The sequence below is a fragment of the Vipera berus genome, assembly GCF_964194415.1.
Source record: "Vipera berus genome assembly, chromosome: 2".
In the NCBI taxonomy this organism is placed as follows: Eukaryota; Metazoa; Chordata; class Lepidosauria; order Squamata; family Viperidae; genus Vipera; species Vipera berus.
The window spans coordinates 28,646,020-28,673,530 of record NC_138203.1 but is presented as its reverse complement, the minus strand read 5'-3'; the positions used below and the strand labels follow the sequence as shown (position 1 = coordinate 28,673,530).

Below are 27,511 nucleotides of genomic sequence, written 5' to 3'. Positions count from 1 at the left end.
TGTGGGCATTTGGAAGGTGTACTTATAAGAATATCAAGAAGAAATGAATCTTATTTTTTCTCTGGCTCCCATTCCTTCCAAGGATTTACAGTAACAATTCTATGAATGTCTGCTCAAGATAAGTGCCACTGAGTTCAATTTGCGAGCAAAGGAGCCAAAGATTGTACAACAATTCTTAAAAAGCAAGTTAATACATATAAGGTTACATGACGTGGAGGGATTTGCTTTAAAATGTGCTATTAATCTAGAAACAAGTAGCTCATTGTTGTAATTCCCAATGGCAACACTCTTCAGTGCAAAGATTTAATGGTACATTATTGTGAAATGATACAAGTGGATGAATAAGTGTTAAATATTGTTATTGTAACACTTCGCATTATAAAACACCAGCTATTTGAAGTAAAAAAAACTTTTAAAAGATCTATGAAATTTAATAAAATAATGAATTCTTCTACATTCAAAATAAAATAAATGCTAGAACATAATCTCTGGGATGCTCTAATCATTTTCTGCACCTGAGGCAAACAGGAGAAACCAATGAATTTGGAATTGATCTTGTCTCCCACAAGGCAGAGGTGTATTTTGAAAGTGTCAATTTTCACTATCCTACTCCACAGCAAAAAAACATATGTGGTTAATTGAAAATCTTGGGTTCAGGATATCATTTTATCAAGATATTAATATTGTATCTCATGCATCCCCCAGTGCCTTAAGTAGTTGATTTGAAACTGAAGAATTTGAGAGGGATTGAAAGATAATAGTCAATTTCTAGGGGGAAAATATTAAAATTTCCAACAATAAAACTGTATAATTAATTATCTAAATAATTCACTATTCTGAGAAGTAATATAGAAATGGCAACATACTCGTTCTATAAATGTGCACTACATATTTAACTCTGATTTTAAAAGTAATAAAAAAGTATTATAATACCAGTATACAGAGCCATTCTATAAACTGCATTAACTCACTTTGTCATAGTATTAGAAAAGAAAAAAAATGGAGTTAGCAGTAATTAACACTGAAGACAAAATTTATACAGGAAGCATTTAAAATTTTTCAGTAGTTCCCTATTAAGGTTTTTTTAATTCTTGATTAAGGAACACATTATGGCTAAGAAGCCCTTACTTCCCCCTGTACAATTCCACGAACCACAGATGGCAAAAGAGATTGAAACATTTCAGGACCCAGCACTGGATTCACTTTGAAAACATTTTCAACAACCTGAAAGATATTAATCAGATTAATTATTCAAACAGTCTCTTTGTTTCAATCAACAGAGAAGAAGTGTACTATAATATATATGGCATAAAACAATACTGATACACTTGAGTTAAGCTTGACTTCTGGTGACTAGATAAACTTGCTGTATTCTTGGCAACACTACTATCTATCTATCTATCTATCTATCTATCTATCTATCTATCTATCTATCTATCTATCTATCTATCTATCTATCTATCTATCTATCTATCTATTTTTGGGACTTATATGCCGCCCTATCTCCCGAAGGACTCAGGACGGCTAACAACAATAAAAATACATTAATACAAAAGTTAAAAAAGAATTAAACTAGCAGCCCCAATAATATGTTAAAAACATTTTAAAAATCCCTGTCAGTCCAGGTCAGCCTGATAGAAAAGGAATGTTTTAAGGCCACGGCGAAGGACCGGAGATCTGGGGCCATCCGGAGCTCAAGGGGAAGTTGGTTCCACAGGGCTGGTGCTCCCACAGAGAAGGCCCTCCCCCTGGGGGTCGCCAGCCGACATTGTCTAGCTGACGGCACCCTAAGGAGGCCCTCCCTGTGTGAGCGCAGTGGCCGATGGGAAGTCGTTCCCAGCAGTAGACGGTCCTGCAAATATCCCGGGCCTAGGCCATGTAGGGCTTTAAAGGTAAGAACCAACACCTTAAATCTCACCCGGAGGGCAACCGGTAACCAATGCAGCTCACGCAGGAGGGGTGTAATATGGGAGTATCGGGATGCTCCCATCACTACCCGCGTGGCCGCATTCTGCACCAGCTGGAGCCTCCGGGTGGTCTTCAAGGGCAGCCCCATGTACAGAGCATTGCAGTAATCTATACGGGAGGTAACGAGTGTGTGAGTGACCATACGTCGAGCATCTCGGTCCAGATAGGGGCGCAACTGGCACAGCAGGCAAACCTGGGCAAATGCCCCCCTGGCCACAACTCCTATATGATCTTCAAAACTGAGTCGTGTATCCAGGAGGACGCCTAAGTTGCGCGCCCTATCAACGGGAGGTAACACCTCTCCTCCCATAACCAAAGATGGAACCTCTTGGACTAAACGAGATGCCGGTACATAAAGCCACTCAGTCTTGGCCGGGTTGAGTTGGAGCCTGTTCTTCTCCATCCAGATCCGTACCACTTCCAGGCAACAAGACATCACGTCGAGGGCATCGCTGGAGTAATTGCCATTACTTTCCTTGATCATTCTTTTCATTTCCCTGTGTAGCCTACAAATTTGGTATTCTCTAATGTTCTATATCAGGGGTGTCAAACTGCCGGCCAGAGGGCAGGATGAGTCATGAAGAAACTGTGCCTACTCCATTGCCAGCAATAGGGAAAAAGCTCTGATATGTCGTGCGACGTCACATGACATCACGAGTTTGACATGTCTGTTCTATATTATGCTTTTATTCATTTGAACATATTGATATTTTTTCAACTACTGTGTTGAGCTTTGTCTCTTGTTCCCATTTACCAAGTTGAATGCTGTTATGTTAGAATTAGAACCAAAAAATCCGGCTTTCTTATAAAGTGGAGAGACATTACAGCAATACTCATTTTCGATGCCTTGAACCAAAAGATGGATTGATTGAATGTCATTGATGTTATATATTCTTTATGATCACTTCATGGGAAGCAATTCTCTCACAACAAATATTATAAAGATTTTTAAAAAAACAGATTGCTGAAATGATATCAGTAAGGTTATAACAAGTGGTGTATGGCATTATTCAAACAAAACGTTTAGTTCAGGTAACTGAATGTTAAATGATAATTTGTCTCTCCTTCAATTTTCAAAAGTAAGAATAAAGAAAGATTCAAAAAAGATGTTTGACAACAATTCCTGAAAACAGCTTACTGATATAATTGTTTCTACTGCAATGCTCTCTACATGGGGCTGCCCTTTGAGGACCACTCGGAGGCTTCAGCTGGTGCAGAATGCGGCCACGCGAGTTATGATGGGGGTTTCCCGATACTCCCATGTAACGCCTCTTCTCTACAAGCTGCATTGGCTTCCAGTTGTCCTCCAGGTGAGATTCAAGGTGCTGGTGATGACCTATAGAGCCCTAAATGGCATGGGTCCGGACTATCTTCGGGAGCACCTGCTGCCAGCATCAACTTCCCATTGTCCTGTGCGCTCCCACAGGGAGGGCCTCCTCAGGGTGCCGCCGATCAGGGAGTGCCGGCTGGCGGCCCCCAGGGGGAGAGCGTTCTTGGTGGGCGCGCCTGCCCTTTGGAATCAGCTGCCTGTGGAACTCTGGATGGCCCCCGACCTTCGCTCGTTTCGCCGCGACCTAAAAACTTGGCTATTCGAGCTTGCCGGCCTGGACCGAGGGTTTTGGGTTAAGGTTTTAATTTTTAATTATTTTGGGGCTATTTAATTTTATTTTATTTTAACCTGTATATATTGTACTGTTTTAATTTGCCCTGTAAACCGCCCTGAGTCCCTCGGGAAAAGGGCGGTATATAAATCTACATACATACATACATACATAAATATTATCAATCCCCTTATGTATTTTATGAAGGGCATTTTAAATGATGTGGTTAATCTAAGATATATAACTACAATTTTCTAAATTTTTGCTTTCTTATTCAAAATGCCAACTTCCTAAAAAACAAGCTTGTCTATACGTTTTATATACTCTTTTCATCTATTTCTCTTCAAGTTCATCTCTTCCTATTCTTCAATCGCACATTTGTTTCTCTGGAATTTTCTTCAAAAGTTCCACTCTTCAATAAAACTTTTCCTACTACCCTTGATTTGAAATTAAATTGTTTCAGTACACAAACTATTTCAAACTATCATATATTATTTTAAAGGACAGATAAAAATAGTAAAATGCCTTTTAAGTGCTTTATTTATAAACTATATTTAATAAAATAAATTTGATGGGAAGTGAAGAGAGTGTAATATTCATCAGCAATGTTTATTTATTTTCAATTTCACAGTCCAACAACACTTTGGAGATTATGAGTTCTAGTTCTGCTTTAGGCATGAAAGCCAGCTGGATGACTTTGGGATAGTAATTCTCAGCCCAACCAATTTCACAGATTTGTTGTTGGGGGGAAAATAGAAGGAGGAAGATTATGTATGTTTGCCACCTGAGTTATTTATGAAAATAATAAAGCCAGGATACAAATAAATAAATATAATCTAGTAATAATAATAATTTGACTAAGAAGTAGTTAATTGAATAAGGAGTGTCAGTACCATTTTACAAAATCTGCAATTCTTGTTTGATAACAGATAATGAAATGCAAGCAAGTTTATAACTGCATTTAATTTAAAAATCTAGACATTAATAAATTAAATTAACAATAAATTAAAGATCAGTTCTTTACCTTCAGAACTTGAACTTGACCTTCAGTAGTTACATCTTTTAAGATCTGGCAAAATGATCTGCAGAGATCAGATGAATAGATCTAGAATAAAAATTAATGTATAATTCCATTGTCAATTTGCTTATAAAAATTTATTGAAAGTCATGACATAATTTGCAAAGATGTGCATTTATTAAACCAATAATTATAATTTTAATATCATTCTATATAGCTGAAGCTGTTTTGTCTTCTAGCTTTAATGTCCAATATAAGCTTATAATATAATCTTTACTTTCATTAGCTTTAAAAGAATTATTTTAAAATTGTTCCTCCTCCAACATTTCTCTGCCTGTAACAGGTGGATACAATAAAACTAGGCTTATGCATTGCTGCATATGAACTCATTGAAAGACCATTCATTCATTATCACTTCAACTGCATCCAGAAACAACTTTTCCAAAAAGGCAAAAGCCCAGGGAAGAAACAGGGACATAAAATTCATAGTCAAAATTCTAATTTGTCTCAACTATTCTAATAATGCTAACAGGACAGGCAATGAGGCATACATAAGAAAAATAAGATAGTAAGAAGTTCTATTATAACTGTTAAAATACAAAAATTAAGTAGGTTAAAAGCCTTATATTTCACTTTTAATTTTGCTAAATGAAGCTAGTTTATGAACCTGGAAGGTGTCACCCATAAAACCAAAACATTTAACTGATTCTTAGACACAGTGTACTATAATAAAAGAAACAAATCCAAATACTAAGAATGCTGAAACTGAAGGTACAGAGACCTTAATAATAAAAAATCCACTTTCAAGTTAACACAGTAATAACACAAAAAAAGATATTAACTATAATCAGTGCCCAGAAATTTAATTATATAATTGACTAAACTGTACAGTGCTATCCTTTTTTACTGACTTCGTTTTTTTAAATCACATGTATATCTCAAGGACTGTATTCAAAATGTATCTACACATAATCCTTGTAAGGCATGTAAGCAGCTGTGAGGTTCGTCATAATTTAACAGTTACTAAGAAACTAGTCGTAAGCTGAGGACTACTTGTGCTTTGAATAAAGAACTGTTGAGGGAAGCAGATGCAATAAAACAATTTTGATCACATTTGATTTGCTTTTTCCAATTTACTCTCCAACATATAGGACTGGCTACAAATTTGCTAAGTAAGCCATTTATCCATGCAAAGTAGAACTGTAAAAAAACTTGCTGCTCTAATTAACCACCAATAGGTAGAATTTGAGGAAGATAGCAGTTGGCTATCATAATGGATAATTTTATTTATTTATTTTTGATGTTTATTCTTTATCATATTTCTACAATAAAATATTGGCCAAAGTTATTTCTCATCCTGTTACCGTAAAGCACACAAAGAAAAAAGTAGAGCCAATTAATTATTACAATGCTACATGAAGTAATTATTCATAGAATGGACAAAAGATTAACTCAAGAAAATTCAAGCTTCATGAAATATATAATATTGAATTTGATTTGATACATACCTGAAGAAATTCAGATGAAGATAAAAAAAGATAAGCGTTGATGATCTTAAAGCAAGTTCGCAGGTTTTCTGAACTTAATTCTAGAAAATGAGCATCAGATGATTTTAGCTTTTTTGCTACAGTTTAATACCACTTAAGTAAACCGAATTCTAGGTAATATTCTGTAACACAGATAGTTCTTGACTTACAACCACAATGGAGCCCAAAATTTCTGTTGCTAAGTGAGACACTTGTTAAGTGAGTTTGCCCAATTTTATAAAATTTCTTGCCATAGTTATTAAGTGAATCACACTGCAGTTGTTAAGTTAGTAACATGTTTGTTAAATGAATCTGGCTTCCCCATTGACTTTGCTTGTCAGGTCACAAAAGGTGATCACATGACCCCAGGAGACTGCAACCATCATAAATATGAGTCAGTTGTCAAGCACTGAATTTTGGTTATGTGAACATGGGGTTGCTGCAATAGCCATAAGTGTGAAAAGTAGTCATAAGTCCCTTTTTTCAGTCCTTTTCAGTTCAGTGTAAGTTTGAACAGTCACTAAATGAACTATTTTAAGTCAAGGACTACCTGTATATCCATTTTTTTCTTATAAATTATTGTAAAATCATCTAAATATCTATTTATACTATCTGGAAATTACTCCTGAAAACCATGGTTTTAATTTCTGATTACTGATTATTGAGAAGGCTATTACAATGTCATTAGAAGTACAATGGAATCTGTATGTTTGCATATATAATTCATTCAAACATTTATATACTGTCCATTTCAAAGGTCAGCTACTTCTCATTTTAGATAAAACCACGTCCATAGCAAAATATTGGTTCGCTTAATGACTGTAGCATTCATTTTATAACCATGGTGTTCACTCAATGACTGCCATAAAAATAATAATAATGTAAAATCGACTGTTGGGTTTAGATTGGAATTGGATTTGTTGAGATTAAGTGTTTTGTTTTTAATTTAAAATAAAACTTTTTTTTTTCATTTTTGGGACACTCTTATACTAGAAACTTCCTAATATAGTTCTACACAGACAAAGATTGCAGTATGATTCACAGATGGGGAAGAAATGGAGGTAGTGACAGATTTTATTTTCCTGGGCTCCAAGATCACCACAGACGGGGACTGCAGCCAAGAAATTAAAAGACGCTTGCTCCTGGGGAGGAAAGCCATGGCAAACCTAGACAGCACACTAAAAAGCAGAGACATCACCCTGCCAACAAAAGTGCAGGCTATGGTCTTCCCAGTTGCAATGTATGGCTGTGAAAGTTGGACCATAAGAAAGGCTGAGCGCCAAAGAATTGAGGCCTTTGAACTATAGTGCTGGAGAAGACTCCTGCGAGTCCCTTGGACTGCAAGGCGATCAAACCGTTCAGTCCTGGTAAATATAAAAACAGTGAATTTCTTTCGGCTTTTGATAAAGAATATTATAAGAATAAAGTATATTAAAAATAAAAGAATTGAGGCCTTTGAACTATGGTGCTGGAGAAGACTCCTGCAAGTCCCTTGGACTGCAAGGCGTTCAAACCAGTCAGTCCTAGAGGAGATCAACCCTGACTGCTTTTTAGAAGGCCAGATCCTGAAGTTGAAACTCAGATACTTTGGCCACCTAATGAGAAGGACGGACTCACTGTAGATGAGCCTAATGCTGGGAAAGATTGAGGGCAATAGAAGAAAGGGACGACGGAGAATGAGGTGGCTGGATGGAGTCACTGAAGCAGTAGACATGAGCTTAAATGGACTTCTAGAAGATAGTAGAGAACAGGAAGGCCTGGAGGAATGTTGTCCATGGGGTCGCGATGGGTCGGACACGACTTCACAATTAACAACAACAATTACAAAATCAACGTTCCAAAGTTGTCACTGTTCAATCACATTTTGCACCCTAAAGTGTCTTAATCACATACAATTACACAAGAAAATAATTTTCCTTTCAATTTGAGATTTGACAGAAAAGGACTACAGGTAGTCCTTGATTTATGACTACAACTGAGTCCAACCATTTTCTGTTGTTAAGCAAGGTAGTTGTTACATGAACTTTGCTCCATTTTATGACTTTCCTGCCACAGTTGTTAAGTGAATCACTGCAATTGCAGTTGTTAAGTTAGTAGCACAGTCATTAAGCGAATCTGGCTTCACCTTGACTTTGTCAGAAATTCGCAAAAGGTGATCATATGACTCCAGGATGCTGCACCTGTCATAAATACATGCCAGTTGCCAAAAGTCCATATTTTAATCACATGACCATGGGGATGCTGCAATGGTCTTAAGTATGAAAACTCGTAAGTCATTTTTTCAGTGTTGTTGTAAATCGAGTGATTGCTAAATGAATGGTTGTAAGTCGAGGATTATTGTGTAAAGATACAATATTGAATTGTAGTAATCAGAAGCCAAAATAAAAAATATTATGCTAATCTCCTGGCAAACCCTGCTTTATGTGCAGGAACTTGTGATGAAAGCAAATCACATTTCTCCTTAACTAGAAACATGGAACCCAAATAATCTAGCTATAACTGCATATACAAGTAGAGTGGTTTTTAAAATATTATCTATGAAAGAAGATAAATTACACACAAGACTAAAAAAAATACATCTTAAAAAGGTCAAAGATATACATACATTCTGGAAAAAAAATCTCCAAAATACTTTTTATTTAATATTTTTAAGATAAGAACAGAGATCACAGCTCAATAATGCTTATAGAACAAGTGATCACATTTAAGGTAACTTATCAACAACTCTACCTGGTAAATATAAAAACAGTGAATATACCACTCCTCTTGATAAATCTACATATTGTAATGAATGGAGTATTTATTGTACAATTAGACTCTGCAATAACAGATGCAATGGAACATGCAACATACATGTTAAACAGAATTTAAATTTTTCAGAAGGATTGGTTTACAATATCTTATATCATTCCTTCTTCAGATATTTAGATGAATTTTTTTTAAAAAACCCCAATTTTGTATAGAAGAAAAATATTATACAATTTTTGAATCCGAATACATTAAATTCAAATACTGATGGCTTACCAAGAAGAGCTGACATGTTCTGGAATATTCGCAACAGCTCTGCAGTTAGGCAAGGACTATTCTCTAACGTTACTAGCCTAGACAAACAAATAAAATAACATTAAATAATAGAATATTTCCTAGAAACTAGAGTATGTCACAGTATTTTGAACAGTTTTTAAGTTCACATACTAATGTGGTAATGTGAATAGATAAAAGGAAGTGAGATATTTTCTTTTACAAATATAGTGTTTTAGTAATTTGGTAACATATTACTTTATACTGTAACTTAAAAAAAATATATAGGTAGTCCTTGAATTGTGACCATTCATTCAGTGACCATTCAAAGTTACTATGGCACTGAATGAATGTGGTTAAGACTAGCCCCTGGAGTTCTGACCATCCCAGAACCACTGTGGTCATGTGATGGCAATCTGGGTGCTTGGCAACCCATTTCCACTGACAACTGCTTGACATGTAATCATGATCACCATTTGCAATCTTCCATGCTAGCTTCCCCACTCAGTCAAAGGGAAGCTAGAAGGAAAGATTGAAGTTGCAGTGCTCTTCTCCACCCACATACCTCCCCCCAGCCATTGCACTCATGTCTTGTCAGCCACTCATGCACTACTGCATACTCTGCCTGACCCTCTTCCATTCTCCACCCATCTCTTCACTGCTTTCCTCACAGAGCAGCAGTAGCTACTTACCTGACTGTGTGCATGGGACTTACAACTTCCTGCCGGTTTCCCCACTGATTGGTTGCAAAAAGACAGCAGGAAGTTGCCTTTTCTAACAGCCAGGGGATTCAGTTAACAACAATATCCCCAGACTGCAGAAATTGCTGTTGTAAGAGATGTGATAATGTTTTAAGATTGCATTGCTTTGTTATGCAAATTCTGTAAAACAAGATGTATATGGTAGTAATGAAGAGAGAAACTAATAATAGAATGAGATGCAGAAACCATAGAAAGAAAAGGTATATCTATAGTTTCTGTCTCTCATTCTAATATTAGTATCCCTTTTCACTGCTACCATATACATCTTAAGAAAACTGTGAGACTTTGGATCTGTATATCAATTTACAAAAACAGATATTGAATAGTACAGTTGCAAGAAAAAGTATGTGAACCCTTTGGGATTACGTGGAGCTTTGCATGAATTGGCCATAAAATGCGCTCTAAACGTCATGTAAGTCACAACAATAGAAAAACACAGTCTGCTTAAAATAATACTACACAAACATTAGCTGTTGTCATGTTTTAATTGAACATAACATGTAAACATTCACAGTGCAGGGTGGAAAAAGTATGTGAACCCCTAGCCTAATGACTTCTCCAAGAGCTAATTGGAGCCAGGAGTGAGCCAACCTTGACTCCAATCAGTGTGATGATATTGATGTGTTGCTGACAGCTGTCCTGCCCTTTAAAAACACACACCTGTTTTGTGTTTACTGGTCTCAAGAAGCACTGTCTGATGTAAACCATGACTCGCAGAAAAGAGCTCTCAGAAGACCTACGATCAAGAATTGTTGACTTGCATGAAGCTGGAAAGGGTTACAAAAGTATCTCCAAAAGCCTTGATGTTCATGTGTCCACGGTAAGACAGACTGTCTACAAATGGAGAAAGTTTAGCACTGTTGCTACTCTCCCTAGGCGTGAGAGCACAGCGCATAATGCTTAATGAGGTAAAGAAGAATCCTAGAGTGTCAGCTAAAGACCTACAGAAATCTCTGGCACATGTTAACATTTTTGTTGACACATCTACAATAAGGAAAACATTAAACAAGAATGGAGTACATCGGAGGACACCACGGAGGAAGCCATTGCTGTCCAAAAAATATAGTGCAGCACGTTTGAAGTTTGCAAAAAAGCATCTGAATGTTCCACAGCACTACTGGCAAAATATACTGTGGACAGATGAAACCAAAATTGAGTTGTTTGGGAAAAACACACAACACTATGTGTGGAGAAAAAAAGGCACAGCACACCAACATCAAAACCTCATCCCCACTGTAAAACATGGCGGAGGGAGCATCATGGTTTGGGGCTGCTTTGCTGCCTCAGGGCCTGGACGGATTGTTGCCATTGATGGGAAAATGAATTCCAGAGTTTATCAGGACATTTTGGAGGAAAACGTACGACCATCTGTCCGCCAACTGAAGCTCCGCAGAGGATGGGTGATGCAACAGGACAATGACCCAAAGCATACAAGTAATTCAACAAAACAATGGCTTCAACAGAACAGAATACGCCTTCTGGAGTGGCCCAGTCAGAGTCCTGACCTCAACCCAATTGAAACGCTGTGGCATGACCTTAAGAGAGCGATTCACACCAGACATCCCAAGAATATTGCTACACTGAAACAGTTTTGTGAAGAGGAGTGGTCCAAAATTACTCCAGATTGTTGTGCAGGTCTGATCTGCAACTACAGGAAACGTTTGGATGAGGTTATTGCTGCCAAAGGAGGGTCAACCAGTTATTAAGTCCAAAGGTTCACATACTTTTTCCACCCTGCACTGTGAATGTTTCCATCTTATGTTCAATTAAAACATGACAACAGCTAATGTTTGTGTAGTATTATTTTAAGCAGACTGTGTTTTTCTATTCTACATGACGTTTAGAGCGCATTTTATGGCCAATTCATGCAAAACTCCACGTAATCCCAAAGGGTTCACATACTTTTTCTTGCAACTGTAGCTTAATTTTTCCCCTTTAGTGTTTTCCTGCCACTGCATAAATCAGTTAAGAGACATTACAAGACTATGTCTCAAAAATCACTTGTCCAAGAGATCTCAGACAATTATCTCCCTAACTTTAAATGTTAAAGCCATATTCAATTATTTTTATCCAGAAGAATCGATAGTTCAATGACCACTACTCCACATGTGATAGAATTTATTATATAAAGAAGAAAACTGTATTATTCTATGAAATAAAGGGTTTGTTAACTATTTAGATTACCTTGCTAGGCCCAAAACATGGGACAAATCTTTATTTCCTGTTTCAGCCTAACCGAAGGCCATCCACAGGCAGTAGTCATAACAGTGACAGCTCATATTTGTGTAAATTTTAGATTGCTAACAAAGAATTAAAGGGAGACTGATATGCATTTCAAACTTATTTGTTTTCATCAGTCAGCCATACCCTTCTGAGATTCGAACCTGGGCTGATTGCACATTAGGCAGTTGTTTTAACCTCTAGGCCACAAGCTCTATCTCACTTTGTTAGCTGAGAAGCAAGGGAGATATGTGTTAAATGTTTGTTAACTATTTAGAAATAATTGGAAATAATTGCCTTGGCTGAAATATTTCCTAATAGATATCTATGCCTGTTAGGTAAAAGGTAAAGGTTCCCCCGCACATGCGTGCTAGTCGTTTCCGACTCTAGGGGCTGGTGCTCATCTCCGTTTCAAAGCCGAAGAGCCAGCGCTTGTCCGAGGACGTCTCCGTGGTCATGTGGCCGGCATGACTAGACGCCAAAGGCGCACGGAACGCTGTTACCTTCCCACCGTAGTTGTCCCTATTTTTCTACTTGCATTTTTACGTGCTTTCGAACTGCTAGGCTGGCAGAAGCTGGGACGAGTAACAGGCGCTCACTCTGTTACGCGGCACTCGGGATTCAACCCGCCAAACTATATATATATACATATATATACATATACATATATACATATATATACATATATACACATATACACACACATATATATATATACATATATAAGCATATATCATATATACATGAAATCAAGTATATGCAAGGATATAAATGATCTAAAACCTCAACATAGATTCATATCACTCAGTTTTGTCCCCAAATACAAATAACCTTCAAGTTACATGCTTACTACTGTGGGTTGTATAAAAACACTTTTCACACAGGCTTGTAGCACAGTGTTTCTGCTGCCTCCTTGTGCCTTCTTCTTTTATTAATCTGACTGTACATGACAGAGGGTACCTTTTATACTTAAGACCGGAACAGGTTAGCTCCAAGCTCTTCTACCCAAAGGTTACTCAAATGTAGTCTGTGCTGTGGTTTCTAAATTAATCCATCACTCTGGATTTTTCTATACCCATTTCTTTATGCTCTAGCTGGGCAGCTCACTGAGCAGTGATACATTGTTTCTGTCCCCTTTGGTTTCCTGCTGTATTTCCCTTATGGCCATATCCTTCTCATTTCATTTTGCTCTTGTTCTCAGCTGCTAAACTTCCTGTTTATTCCTTTTCATGCAAAAGCAAGGAAGGAAAGAGCTAGGCAGACTTTTTAATGGCAAACAGGTTATACTGGAACAATGAGTGTCATACCAGCCAAATCCCAATATAAAACAATCTGGTTTTTTTTTCCTGGTAATAACACAAAAGGAAGATAGACCTGCACATGTTCTTACGTGGAAAACAATAAGTTGTTTTAAAAATACTAAAATCAGTAAGTAAAAACAATATTAAGTTCTTGATTCCCTCCCACTGAACCCAAGTGGTGATTGCATCAAATTATTTATAAACTTTAAGACTACTACTGGTACATCAAATATTTTCTCCTTAAAACTGTACTCTAGGTCAGGGGACCCCAACCCCTGGGGTGCGCAAGCAACAGGCAAGCGTGCGGAACTCCATTTATGCAAATGAAGCTTTGTGGGCTCGGCTGCTTTTGCAGAACCATCCCCTGCCCACTGCTGTTGCTAGCCCACAGAACCAGAAAGGTTGAGGACCGCTGCTCTACGCATCCAAGCTCTCCAGGTTGACTCAGCCTTCCATCCTTCCGAGGTAGGTAAAATGAGGACCCAGATTGTTGGGGGCAATTAAGCTGACTTTGTAATAATGCCGCTTGGTGTGTGTGTGAAAGCCCTAATAAGCAGGCATATACATAGAATGAAGGCTACTGCTAAGCTTGTAAGCCGCCCTGAGTCTTTGGAAAAGGGCGGGATATAAATGGAATTAAAATAAAAAATAAAAATAAAAACATTTATTCTGGGTATATACTGTTAATTTGCCATTGCTGCGTATTCCCCAAACGACTGATATAGGCCATTAACTATCACTTTTCTATTATTGGGCCAAATTTGTCCTTGTAATGATTAGCATATATCTTAATAGATTATGATATTTTTATTTACTTGTTTTGAAAAGATTTCTAATAGAAAAAACAGATTTCAATTTAAGTTTTGTTTATAGTGACAGTGGTGGTATCAATATAAATAGTAATGTTTAGAATTTCACAGTGTTATAATTTCCCAAAATGATGTTTAGTTTTATATATTCAATTAATTATTTAATCAATGAAAAATGAAATAGCAAATTGTATACTTTATGGCAATTGTATGTTCTTTTTATTTACTGATATTTTGTATTGCATCTATTACATCTTTTCTCATTTTCTTCTTTTTCTTTTATTTAATCATTTATGGCACGAGTGCCAAACTCGCGACATCATGTGACCTGTCGTGATGTATCGTGACTTTTTTCCCACTGCTGGCAATGGGGTGGGTGCAGTTTTGGCATGACACATCCGGTCCGCGAGCTGGCAGTTTGACACCCGATTTATGCTATTCATGTATTATATTCTGTAAATGCTTTGAAAAGGAATAAAACTTACCATAATTCTAATCCATCTTCTAGGAGATACACATGAGGAGGCTGGCTAACATCAGTACTTAGCTGAATAACTGGCAGCAGAAAACTGTAAAGATTCTTGCTTTCTGCTCCTAGACCCTGCATAAAAAAATAATCAAAAGAAACAAAAAACTCCTATGGTCAAATTATGCATGTAATTGTTCCTATTTCGTTTGTAACAATGTGAAGTGATGGACTACCTACACCAGACATGTCAAACTCGCGACGTCACATGATGTTGCGCGATGTATCGGAACTTTTTCCCCATTGCCGGCAATGGGGTGGGCGCATTTTCTTGTGACGTGTCCATTCTGTGGGTCGGCAGTTTGACACCCCTGACCTACGCTATATGGCTCTTCTTATGTTTTGGTGTCTGAACTTTAGCATGGGCAAGCTTCTGTCTCAGTGTGTTAGTGCAGCAGTCCCCAATCTTTGTGGCTTGATGGCCCGGATTGGGGGGGGGGGAGGAGAGGGAAAGTGGCCACATGAACAGCAGCTCAACACATGCACATGCATGCATGTGCATGCAGCTCTACTCATGCAGGAGAGAAGAAAATCCTTTGGGGCACGGTTGAGGAGTGTTCAGAACTCTACACTGGAGAAACCAAGCAGAGAAACTTTACACAAAAGGAGGGCCCAGCACAGGAAAAGCAGCACTACAGGACCAGAATCAGGATATAGAGTACCTTCATTTTAAAGAAAAAGGACAGTTTTGAGGACAATAATGTTCATATTTTGGACAGGCAGATGCTTTGAGAGAGGAGTAAAGAATCCACTTATGCCAAATAAATAATGATAAATAATAAAATGTTAGCAAGTTATTGGAGAAGAATCAACTAATAGGCTGATTCTAATGGAATACAAGTTCCATTAAAATGCTCCCAATTAAATTGTTATCAAATGAATTAACTATTATTAAGGGATGTTAGATGCAGCATCATTACCTTTAAACTTTAGATAGCAGAACATATCTTCCACTGATCAAGAACTAGAAATATTAAGTAGTTCAGATTTTATTCTGTTTATAATGATCTACATTTTTCCATAATAGAGATCAACTCTTCTACTTCAGAATAAAAAAGGCAGCCTTTTCTATCAAGACTATATCAAATATGCATTGAGATAAATGTAGAAAGCTTAGCAATGGAGGATTTATGAAAGAATTCAAAATTGCTCTCATCTTGCAGGATGAACCTTGTTGAGATTAAGAAGAGTTGAAATACAAGGCATAAGAATGTGAAGTGAAAGCAAAAGAAAAAAACCCTACAGAATAAGAAAAAAGGTGAAGTAGTTTGCAGAATCCTCCAAAATATGTATATAAAGAGGGAAGTAAGACTAGGGAGGAAATAAGAGGTGAAGTTAAAACAAATTCCCTTCTCTGAATTATAAACAACATTTTAAGAGCAACAAAAGGGAATCTTTCCACCATTTCTTTTTTCAAAACAAAGGTTTTAGCCATGATTTGGCCAGTAAAGATATTCTAGACATGTTGTATTGCTTTTTTGTTTCTTGTTAAAGTAATCTGTATAGTCTTGAGGAATTCCTGAGTTTTCATCTTGAACAAGGGTGCACAATCCGCATGTGATCCCAGAGATTCTTTTCTCTGCCTTTGTGGCCTTCTATCATGTATGCTAAAATTCACAGCAAGTTTTCCTAGGATTTTAGTGTGGGAAACTCATAAACTATAGTGCAGTCCCTAGGAGATTATCACAATTAAAAACAATTCAAACGTCTCTTTAAATGCCAATCACTACCCATATATGAACTAACCTTACCTACTTAATGACCTTCTGACCTTATCCACTCATTACTTATGTTCCTTTGCCACAGAAATGTTGCCTGTGCCTATTATAATGTAATAAAATGTGCATAGTAATATTTAATATGGTATTAAATTTTACTAGGATACAATATTATGTGAGTTAAAAATTCATGGAGAAAAAAAGAGAAGAATTTACCTGAATAAGATGAATTAGGGTAGTAAGAATAGCACATCTCAGCATATTGTGTTTTTCACTTTGTTTCCAAAGTAGAGGTAAATATTGAACCAAGCATGCTACATAAGGTTTTATCTGTAATCAAAAGCAATGTAATATTATTTTTAAGAGTGAAGTAAATCTCAACAGTTACATCTATAAAAATAAGAAATGAGCTAACTTATTGTATTAACATATCTATGTCTTAATTCCATGACTGCATATGTTCACAAAAATAAACACATTCATACTTTTTTTAAAAAAATTACAAAATCAAGTGATAACAAAATATAGATGCAAACAGCTTTGATGAAGAATTAGCACCATTATTACAACAAGCCTTGGTGGAGCAGTGGGCTAATGCCTCCTTAAGTAACACCAGCTGCCTGCAATTAGTGCAGGTTCGCATCCCACCAGGCTCAAGGTTGACTCAGCCTTCCATCCTTCCAAGGTAGGTAAAATGAGGACCCAGATTGTTGGGGGCAATAAGCTGACTTTGTAATAATGCCGCTTGGGGGGGGGGCGAAAGCCCTAATAAGCAGGCATATACATAGAATGAAGGCTTTTGCTAAGCACATTGGTTTGTGCTTAAATTGTAAGCCGCCCTGAGTCTTCGGAGAAGGGCGGGATATAAATGGGATTAAAAAAAACCAAACTACAGTATAAGAGAAGTTCTAGAAAAAAAATCATATTTTCTTTCAGGTTCTAAATTATGTTATAAATACTATACGTGAATTATGTCTAAAACAAATCAGTGCTGGATTTTCTTACTGAGAATTAAGTACTGTTTTGAGGATGGTTAACAGGCATAGGAGGGACGCGGTGGCTCAGTGGGTTAGGACGCTGAGCTTGTCAATCAGAAGGTCGGCAGTTTGGCGGGTCGAATCCCAAGTGCCGCGTAACAGAGTGAGCGCCTGTTACTCATCCCAGCTTCTGCCAACCGAGCAGTTCGAAAGCACGTAAAAATGCAAGTAGAAAAATAGGGACCACTATGGTGGGAAGGTAACAGCGTTCCGTGTGCCTTTGGCATCTAGTCATGCTGGCCACATGACCACGGAGACGTCCTCGGACAAGCGCTGGCTCTTCGGCTTTGAAACGGAGATGAGCACTGGCCCCTAGAGTTGGAAACGACTAGCACGCATGTGCGGGGGAACCTTTACCTTTTACCTAACAGGCATAGATATCTATTAGGAAATATTTCAGGCAAGGCAATTATTTCCAGTGGTACTTTCTTCAGACAACAACAGCAAGGTAGAGGGTGTTCCTGACAGAAAACATTTAAACCAATTATCTATCATAACTCCTATTCAACAGCTCTTTAAAGAACAGGAAAGGAGTTCCGGATAAATCCACAGGAAGCATATGATATTATAAAGCATGTATTCAATCCTTAGACTAGAAGTTTCTTATCCTAAGTTATGTACTGTATTTGTAAGACAGAATTGTATCCTTTTAACTTGAGGCTGGCAGATCTTGGAAATGGTACTTGGAAATGGTTCTGCCATGAAAGCTGGGTAAAATACCTGGAGATTTGGACTGGAATGCCATTAAAGTTTTGCAGATATTCCAGGATCTTATTCTATGTTTTGTCAGAGGTTAAGGGAGCAATGAAAATTCAGTCTATGGAACTCGAGCTCATGAACATCCAAATACAGGTTTTCAACCCAAATAGGAATAGCATATCCTTTAGGATATTTGAATATTTTTAATGTAGTGTGGCTACTAATATATAGTAATCCTTTGGTTCCCCAATTTGCTAATATATTTTTGAAGAAATTTATTTTTATTGCATTTTATTTTTAATGTATTAGCTTAGCAATTTTATAAAGCAGGCTAAAATAGAAAGTGGCATACTATTTTACTGAAAAAAACACACAAACCAAATTCGGCATTAGCATTAATGTGCTCAAATAAGTTGTAAACCTCAAACTTATTTTTTGGAAATCACTCAAAACCTGGCTTTGTCATCAGACCTAGGAATCTTAGAGGACCAGTGAGATCCATTGGTGATGTGGTTCCATTGCTGATCGAATCTCCTGCATATGCTCCATTTTAAAAAATGACTGTTTGACATATTGTTTTTATACATTTTTGCTGTACTATTTTCTCATTCAATAACTATTTGTGAAATGGGCAGTCATATAAACTTGATAAATAAATAAATAGCTTGATATAACTTCTTTTGTTTACTTATTTAGGAAAGAGAACAGAAGTCATAATTATGAAAAAATTCTAACAGTTACAGAACTTTAATGGCTGGATAATGCTTTTTTATTTAAAAATTCAACAAATTAAAATAATATGTAGTTCAACATGTTCAAGGAAATGTACTCCAATTTCTTTTTTAAAGTTTTATATGAATTTAAAAGTGAGATAAAAATGAAATTTACCTGCATATTGACTCTTTCAATTACACAGGAAAGAACATGGAGGACATGCATCTTTGTATCACATTCTCTAACTTCTTGAAGAAGTTTAAAGAGCAATGTAAACATAGATTCCAAGTACTACAGGAAAAAAAGGTGTTAATAAGAATTGTTTTGGTTACTGATCCAAAATATTTAATAAGAGTAAATTTTACATCTGAAATATCTGGTCTATCTTTGCCTCGAACCCATTCCAATAAATCTTATTAAGCACTACTAAGATTCATTCAGTCCCTTCCTATTTCCAAATGAGTTTTTCTCCTTTTCTTTTTTATTCTCTATCCCTCATGCATTTTCTATGAATCATATTTCCTCATACTCAGTTTTAAGATACCTGAAATGATAACAGCTCATTAAATATACTATATCTTATCAGAAATAACACATTAACTAAAATATGTTTCTTTTATGAATCAGCAAGATAGAAACTCTAAAAAACATAGATGTTGAGGACAACAAAAGGACTTTTAAATATTCCAAATGACAATTTTGCTAACATTTCATAATAATTACATAGTGATAATGAATTAATACAGTTTGCTGCAAGGTAATCTGCAGTTTGTTGCAGAATAAGAGCACACTGGAGAATAATTGGATTGTTCACTGAACAATCTGAAAGATAATTATCATAAATAGCTTGCAAAATATTAAATACTAATTTTAACTTATTTTTTTATAAAGCACTCTTTACATTTTAACTATGCCATAAGGAAGGATTGTTTTCCAAATTACATTTTTTCCTTGCTTTTCATTTATACACATTGCATACTACTACATCAACTTTTATAATTAAAATACCCCCACATCTCAACTGAAACATTACATATAAAATACTTACTGGTAAGAACTGGTCAGTCCTAAATTCAAAATCATCCACTGGTAAAATTGAGTTAAGAAAAACCAAACCCTGTATCTTATGTTTTAAAACAAACCCCAAACCCCAAACCCAATCCAATCATTTTCAGCATTCTGTTATATCATAATGATTTACACAAGGAAAAGGATATCAAGTTTTAATGTTGTTGCTGTTTCAATACGGACCTGAGTGAAAACAATTGAATCAAAACATGTATTGCCCTGAGTGTTTATAAAATAATTTTAAAACATTATATTCCAATTCTACTTAAGTTGATGCTAAACAACAGATTATAAATACAAATCATTTATTTATAGTCCCAGGCCAATAATACACAAATATAAATTTTAAAATGCAGGAAAACCAAACATGAAACATTTAAAAATGAGAAGAAATATCAAGGAATTTTTGAAAGCTATAGCTATTCCTAGAAACTTTCCAACCTTTATATACTGGCTACCCAAGATGGGTCTTACAGAAGCAAGACTGTAGTTTCTTGATCATAGAGGAATTAATGTTCCTAACATTTGGGATTATGAATGCCAGGTGAAATGGATGGTACAATGGGAAGCCTTAATAATACATAGTTAACTGACAATGTCTATAACTGATCAGACTTACACATTTGTCTATAATTTCCATAAAAGGTACTGTGCCAATTCAAGACATTTCCTATATGAAATATACAGAATCTTATAAAGATATATAGGAATCATTCATGGAATATGCAGCTATGCCATAATTGGGATGGATGATTTTGGCGTTCTCACTTTGAGGTTCTAAATCCCAAATATTTTGTGTAAGTTTGATTAAGATTTTAACCAGGTCAAGTGATAATATTTCCGCAAGGTGAATCAGAGAGGACAGGATATATGACTTTAAGAAATTTAGACTGAAGAGCTTCTAAAGCAGGGCTATCCTTATAAACAGAGTTGTGCACTAGAACCTTAGTTGTTGAGTAACTGAGGGAACTTAAAGAACTAAGAATTTCCCCAGAACAACAGGGCAATAAAAAAAGAAGGGCCTTCTCCATGGTAGCTCCCTCCCTGTGGAACATCATCCATTTCAAAAGGCCCTGAAGGTATGATTTTGCTAGCTGGCCTCAGGACCCCAGGGCGATACAGGGCCCATCAAGTGGTTTGTTTGATTATCACTGGGGGGGGGAGATTTGGTTTGTTATTTGGAGGATTTTTTTCCCTCTAAGCCACTTGGAGTTGCGATGAGTTGCGTAACTACTTAAATTTTCTTAATAAATGAAGTAAAATAAAAAAAATTAAAAATTGAAATTAACTGTGAATAGTTGGCATGATTTTGCTATCACCTTTCTTGTGTATGGGGAAAGTGACAGAATTAAGCCACTCTTTCAGAAATGACAGTCTTATTAATCATAGTAGTATCTAACACAGAAGTCTGGCAATAAGGATTTATTTTCAGTAATTCTGACAAAATCATCTTTACCTGAGCTTTTGCCACTTTTAAATGAGAAATTAGTTTTTTGACTTCTAATTCTAAAATTGGGACCAAGCAGGGTTAGGATCAAAATCATCATCCAAAAGAGCACTGAATACACTATCAAATTATCTCATCCAGAACTCTAAAGCGATTAAATCATTGGGACAGGACTAAATTTATCTGAAGAGCAAGAAGCTGTTTGCCAAAACAGATAATCATTCTTATTTGTTATTGCTTGTCAGAATCTTAAGCCTATTTCACTAATAAGTAGTTTTGCTTTTTCTCCCTTGGTAGCTTATTATATTCCCTTTTTTTAGTAAATAGAAAATTTCACAAGACAGATTCATTATAAAAATGAGAACAGCAGATTTAAATATGTCATGATTACTTTAAAAATTGTATATTTAAAAAATCTACAGAACAGTTTTCATTAAATATTTTATAAGAAAGTAAAAGTCTTTGAAAAAATCCTCCTAGGCTAATATATTTTTCGTACTTGCAAGGATCTGAAATGATACAATATAAATTAATAACATTCACATTTGAGAATAACTTTTGAGGTTGAAGACAAGAGGGAAGAGTGTACAAACTTTATTTTCTTTTTATTGACAATATTCTCAATGAGAATATAAAAAAAAATATTCTGCAAGGAGTCTGAACTAGAAACTACTATATGGAATATTGGTTTGCTGCAGACTGGCATGCCTGACACTATGTCTTATCTTTTTTATTAAAAATGTTAGCTTTCTGCAAGGTTTTTCTTCCTGCTACATGAATTCTCTGCCAGTCAGAATTATCAATGAATCTGAATTATACTCCATTAAGAGGAAAAAAAATACATGAAGGTAGGATGCCCACACATAAATCCTATTCAATATTGAATAGATAAATCAATAACTACAGTCTAAAAATGATGGATAACTAGTGCAAATACATCTTCAGACTTTCTCTGTGATAGATACACTGTTCCATTACCCACAGCAAATTTTGGATCAAAGACTTCCTTGGTATCGTACAAAGCAAACACACCTTTGGGACATACAAAGTTGACCTCCTTAAGGTTTTCTATGATAGGTTTGCTGTATTTTGCAGCATATCCATACTGAGGTTTTTGACAATCAAAGAGGAATGTAGTTCACATGAGATGTACTCAGGGCAAAGAAGCTGTATTTTAATTTAGGTAAGAGGGAGGCACTCCCAGAAAGAGAACCAGATAAAATTGACAAAGGCTTACAAATGAGTTACAACTGTTATAGTTAGGAGTACTTTGCATGAAATCCTAACTAAAACTGGGGAAAGAGATTTTGCTTAGTCAATGACATTCTGTTTAAACTACCATAATATGGGATAGTTAGAGCCACCTTAATGATTATTAAAAACAACTGAAGCAAAACCCAGATGTCTGTATATAGATGGAACCAGAAGACAGAGTATTTGATTTTTATAGCTTAGCAGCTGCTGTTATTAATGCAGGCAGTACTTGTCTAGCGAGCACAATTAGTACTGGCACACTGGCTGTTAAGTGGAGTACTCACTAAATAAAATCAAGGCTATACTTATATCTTACTACACCTTTGCTTTGCTTTAGATTTACAAAAGTCATATATATGATTGGTTGCAAAGTTACTTTTTATCACTGTCGCAACTTAGAACATTTACTAAATGAAGTAGTCATTAAATGAAGACTATATATACAGTCATGTGAAAAAGTAAGTATGTATCTATGTTTTATCTTTATTAAAACAGTATATGAAGATAAAGATGATATACAGATATCTATCCCATTAATGCAATACTAAAACTAGACAACTGGATCAAGAGAACTGTCGGTGACTCACTTAGAAAGGCCAAACTACCAAAGATAAACAGTGGCGGATAAGAAGCAGCGGATCCATCCTCCCACAATTCTACGGACGCCCCCAAATGCCTGAGATACCTCTCTGTCAAATCATATCATTATCAAAGACCCTTACCTACAACTTCGCAAAAGAATTAACAAAAAAGCTTGGCACTTCACAAGATGAAGCAAATACTCCATCAACTCTTCAATATAGGGTTTTCAAACAATCAGAGACCTGACTACAGAGGACGAAATCATGGTCTCATTTGATGCCACAGCTGTGTTCACATCCATAGATCTGGAATTAGCCAAGGAATCCATGACCACATTGCTCCCCTCAGGACTATGGATTTCACCAAACGCTTCCATTTTGATGGACAAACTTACCAAAAAATTAAAGGCACACCTATGGGATCACCACTTTCAGGACTTATAGTGGAGGTTGTTATGCAACGTCTAGAGACATAACACTTCCACAGTTACAACCCAAAAGCGATATGCAGACAACACCTTTACCATAATAAACAAGGAACAATTAGAAAACACCCACAGAACCATCAACAACATTTTCAAAGGAATCCAGTTTACCAGAAAAGAAGAAAAAAACAACTCATTACTCATCGTGGACATCCTGATAAGCAAAGACCACAATGGCAAACTAAAAATACAAGTATATAGGAAAATCACCCACACCTATCAAGTGTTCCAATACCAAAGCAGCAACCAGCCTCCAACAAGGAGAGCTGCATAAGAACGTTATTATGCAAGGACAAACTCACTGCAGGAAGCCTGGCACTCTGATAAATTAGCCATCAATAGACACATAGACATAAACAATATCTATATACTATGCAAAAAAGATAACCAACAAGACAAAAAGGGAACAAAAAGATCAAAGCACCTCCCCATCAGCATCCAGATGAGCACTGATTTAACTCCAAGACTAACATCAGACAAACAGTGAAGTAAACAATACCCCAATCAAGGAACTGCCAAACAAGTTAACAGTAAACAGCCCAACCTCTAAGACCACTCCCACCAACACTGACAGGGAAAGCCACTAGAATATAAACTGAGACCAAACTCCATTCTTTCCTAGCACTGATAATGTTACCTAGTTTGGGTAATGAAACATCTGCAAGAAAACAACTAAGCTCAGAGAACAAGAAGAATGTCTCACAGATATCTTTGGCATTTGATCAATTGCTTAATGACCATTTGAAACTATGACGGGTCCAAAACAGGGTCTTTATAATCTGTAAAGCACATCTGGGCATCCTAACATGTTGTGCCACCTTTCCCCTGATCATGTGACTTCATTTCTGGTTATTGGCAACCATGTTGCCTTTAAGATTGGTTGCAGTGTTTTGTGATCATATGACTGTGATTTGTGACTTTTTTACCGGATTGTGGCACTTTTTGCCAGTTTCCAGAAAAATGTTCCCATTTGGAAAAATGGGTTTGCATTTAAGACTGTGAGTTTGCTTAATGACTGTGATTCTCTTAATGACTGCCACAAAAAGATGTAACATTGGGTCCAGTCATGTGAATGCCTTGATTTATGACCGTAAAGATTTATGGCCTGAAATCCAGTCCCAATTGCAGCTGAAAGTCAAGGGCTATCTGTAACTGAACAACAACAAAGGAAAGGGTATGAAAAACTGACTTTGAAATCTTTTTAATTAAATAGATATGCTACTTCCTTCTGTGGAAAAAAAAGTATGCCGTCAGCTTGATAAAATTCTGGGGGTTTTAGAGACCTCTTTCACCATCTTGTGTCCTGCTCTGAGGCTGAACTTGCTGGGACAGCCTAGCCTAGGCTAGTTGACAGTTGTTTGAAATTCTTTTCACTTGTAGACGATCTTTCCAGACTCTATCAACCATCATTCTAAATGCCTCAGAGAGCTCTTTCAATCTAGGCATCATGATACACACAGTTCAAAAACAAAGAGCAAATCAAACTAAAATCTGAGATTTAAAATAGACAGGTGCCTTCCAGATACTCCTTAATGATGTTCTAATCATTTGAACCTGATTTGGTGCACCTGATTCTAATTTTAGGTATATCTAGAGTGGCAAATGAGGGGTATGCTTACTTTTTCCACATGCAAAATTTACATTTATGTTTATTTAAATTACACAATGGAGAACAAAATGTAAATGGTGCATGATTACTCTGAGATCAAACCACTGATCTGGCTTGGATCTAAAATAGATTATTTTAATTGGCTTAGCATAGATATGTTGTTCTGAACACTGAATACATCTTCACTTAGATATGATACTGGGGGAAAAAACTTTTTCAGATTTTCTGAATTATATAAAGAACATTTCAAAATCCATAGAGACATCCCTAACAAAAGAATGTGACAAGAAGCAAATATCAGTAAACTGAACATGAAAGGCTAGAAATATGACAAAGAAAAGCTACTTGTTAAAAAAAAATCTAGACATACCACTAAATCTTCATCTTGAAGCAAATTACAGATTGTTTCATACAATATAGGTCTCAAATCAGACTTGAATTTCACAGAAATCCATTGTCCAATTAGCCAGATCACTCGCCGCCGTATTGGTTTATACCTATAAACAGAAAAAATATTTTTTGAAGTCACGGTTATTAAAATTGGTTACTAAAAGGCTCAATATCAAAACATTTTCAGTAATTTTATTCTGCCTACAATGTCTGAACATTTGCAGGGGGGGTTTTCAACAATATTTGAATCTGGTGTTAGTTGATTGCAATTACTGTGTTTCCCCGAAAATAAGACCCGGTCTTATAATTTTTTTGCCTCCAAAAGAGGCATCAGTCTTATTTTCAGGGGATGTCTTTTGCACTGTCTCATCTTGTGGCGGCAGCACCAACAGGCCCATCCAGAAGGAGCCCGCATGGCCACCAGCCCACTTCTTCTGCAACTGCTTGCCACTGCTCGTGTGCGTCGTACCCCCAGCCTCCGTTTTGCTAGCACAGGCCTTTAGGAAAGACCTTTGCAGCTGAAAATGGAGCTCTGGGATGATGCCCACCCCCCTGTTCTAGCTTGATTTTTATGCGTATGCCTCGGCTTACCTCATGCAACCAGATGGTGGGACTGAGTGAGTGGGGTCTTAACTAGGGCTTATTTTGGGGGTAGGGCTTATATTAGGCACAAACGTAAAAATCAAGCTAGGGCTTATTTTCGGGATAGATCTTATTTTCGGGGAAACACTTTATTTAATTTTCTATAAAAATAAATAAAAATGAGTTGACAGTAATTTCAAAGAAAAAGGATTACAATAAAATATTTAATATTGAATACAGACATTCAAGGACTAAAGTTAATTGACTTTTTTTTCTTTTTACAACCCTGAAATCCCTTTTATTGGGGTGGAATCAGAGTGATTGGAGCTGAGCGTTTACTGGTCAGATGCCCTTCCTGATACCTATACAGAGTTCACAGCAAGATATTTTCTCTTTGTGCTCTGATAGAGAAATATCTGTCGCTGCCTAGGATTATACTTTCAACTTTCCAAGTGGGAGGCTCAGTAAAGTTAACTATTTCAGGGATATATCTTTTTTGTAATCTCTGTATCTCCAGTGCATTTGGAATCTACAAGAACCACAATTCATAATATTTATTATTTCCAATGAATACCATTCTGACTGGGAACAGACAATTTTTTCCAGATATTGATAAATTATAATTTTCAGTAGGAAGACTATAGGTTTCATGAAGAATGTCATTGCTTTTCTGACAGTTTTTTTAAATTCAAAACATATCCATGATATGACTTGCTCCAATAATGTTTCAAGAATTATATTAAAGAAAAATGAAGTCTTCCTTGAGTTCAGTTCAAATTCTAGTAAAAATACTGAAGTGATTTGCTATCGTCTTTTTCTGGGTTCTGTCTAGGTTGCACCCTGAGATTTCCCATTAATCACTTACCATTTGCTTTTTTTCCCCTCAAGATCAACTATGGTTGCTAAGTGTTCTCACAACATGTTAAGGCAATCTACCTTATAATGCAAAATACAAACTATACAAAATATTTAGTGTCCTGTATTACTATAATCCAAAGAGTATTAAGATCCAAATTGCAGCCTATGTATGGAGTTGCCACTGTAGCAATTCTTTATTTTCTAATGTTATCAAAACTTTATGTAGCTATTGTAGAAGTATGGAAAAAAGTAACAGTGGCTTGACCAGTCCAATGCCAGCAATTGTGTCAGATTCCAAGTTTAGTACAAGGGAAGAAA

The 27,511-nt window shown here is 36.2% G+C and overlaps 1 protein-coding gene across 4 annotated transcripts in view; it reads right to left on the bottom strand.

Moving 5' to 3' along the window:
* Window positions 1–27,511, bottom strand: part of IPO11 (importin 11) — a 74,420-nt gene that overhangs the window by 22,045 nt on the left and 24,864 nt on the right. For all 4 annotated transcript variants that reach the window (XR_014025390.1, XM_081319805.1, XM_081319806.1 and 1 more), the window contains exons 16-25: window positions 25,734–25,860; window positions 20,137–20,170; window positions 19,968–20,008; window positions 19,094–19,210; window positions 16,686–16,799; window positions 14,711–14,826; window positions 9,138–9,214; window positions 6,096–6,175; window positions 4,594–4,674; window positions 1,129–1,224 (exon numbers count right to left, since the gene is read on the bottom strand). Coding sequence is in view for 3 of the 4 variants with exons in the window: in XM_081319805.1 (XP_081175931.1) it covers window positions 1,129–1,224; window positions 4,594–4,674; window positions 6,096–6,175; window positions 9,138–9,214; window positions 14,711–14,826; window positions 16,686–16,799; window positions 19,094–19,210; window positions 19,968–20,008; window positions 20,137–20,170; window positions 25,734–25,860 (883 nt within the window). In the remaining variant the exon portion in view is untranslated. The remainder of the gene's footprint in view (window positions 1–1,128; window positions 1,225–4,593; window positions 4,675–6,095; window positions 6,176–9,137; window positions 9,215–14,710; window positions 14,827–16,685; window positions 16,800–19,093; window positions 19,211–19,967; window positions 20,009–20,136; window positions 20,171–25,733; window positions 25,861–27,511) is intronic.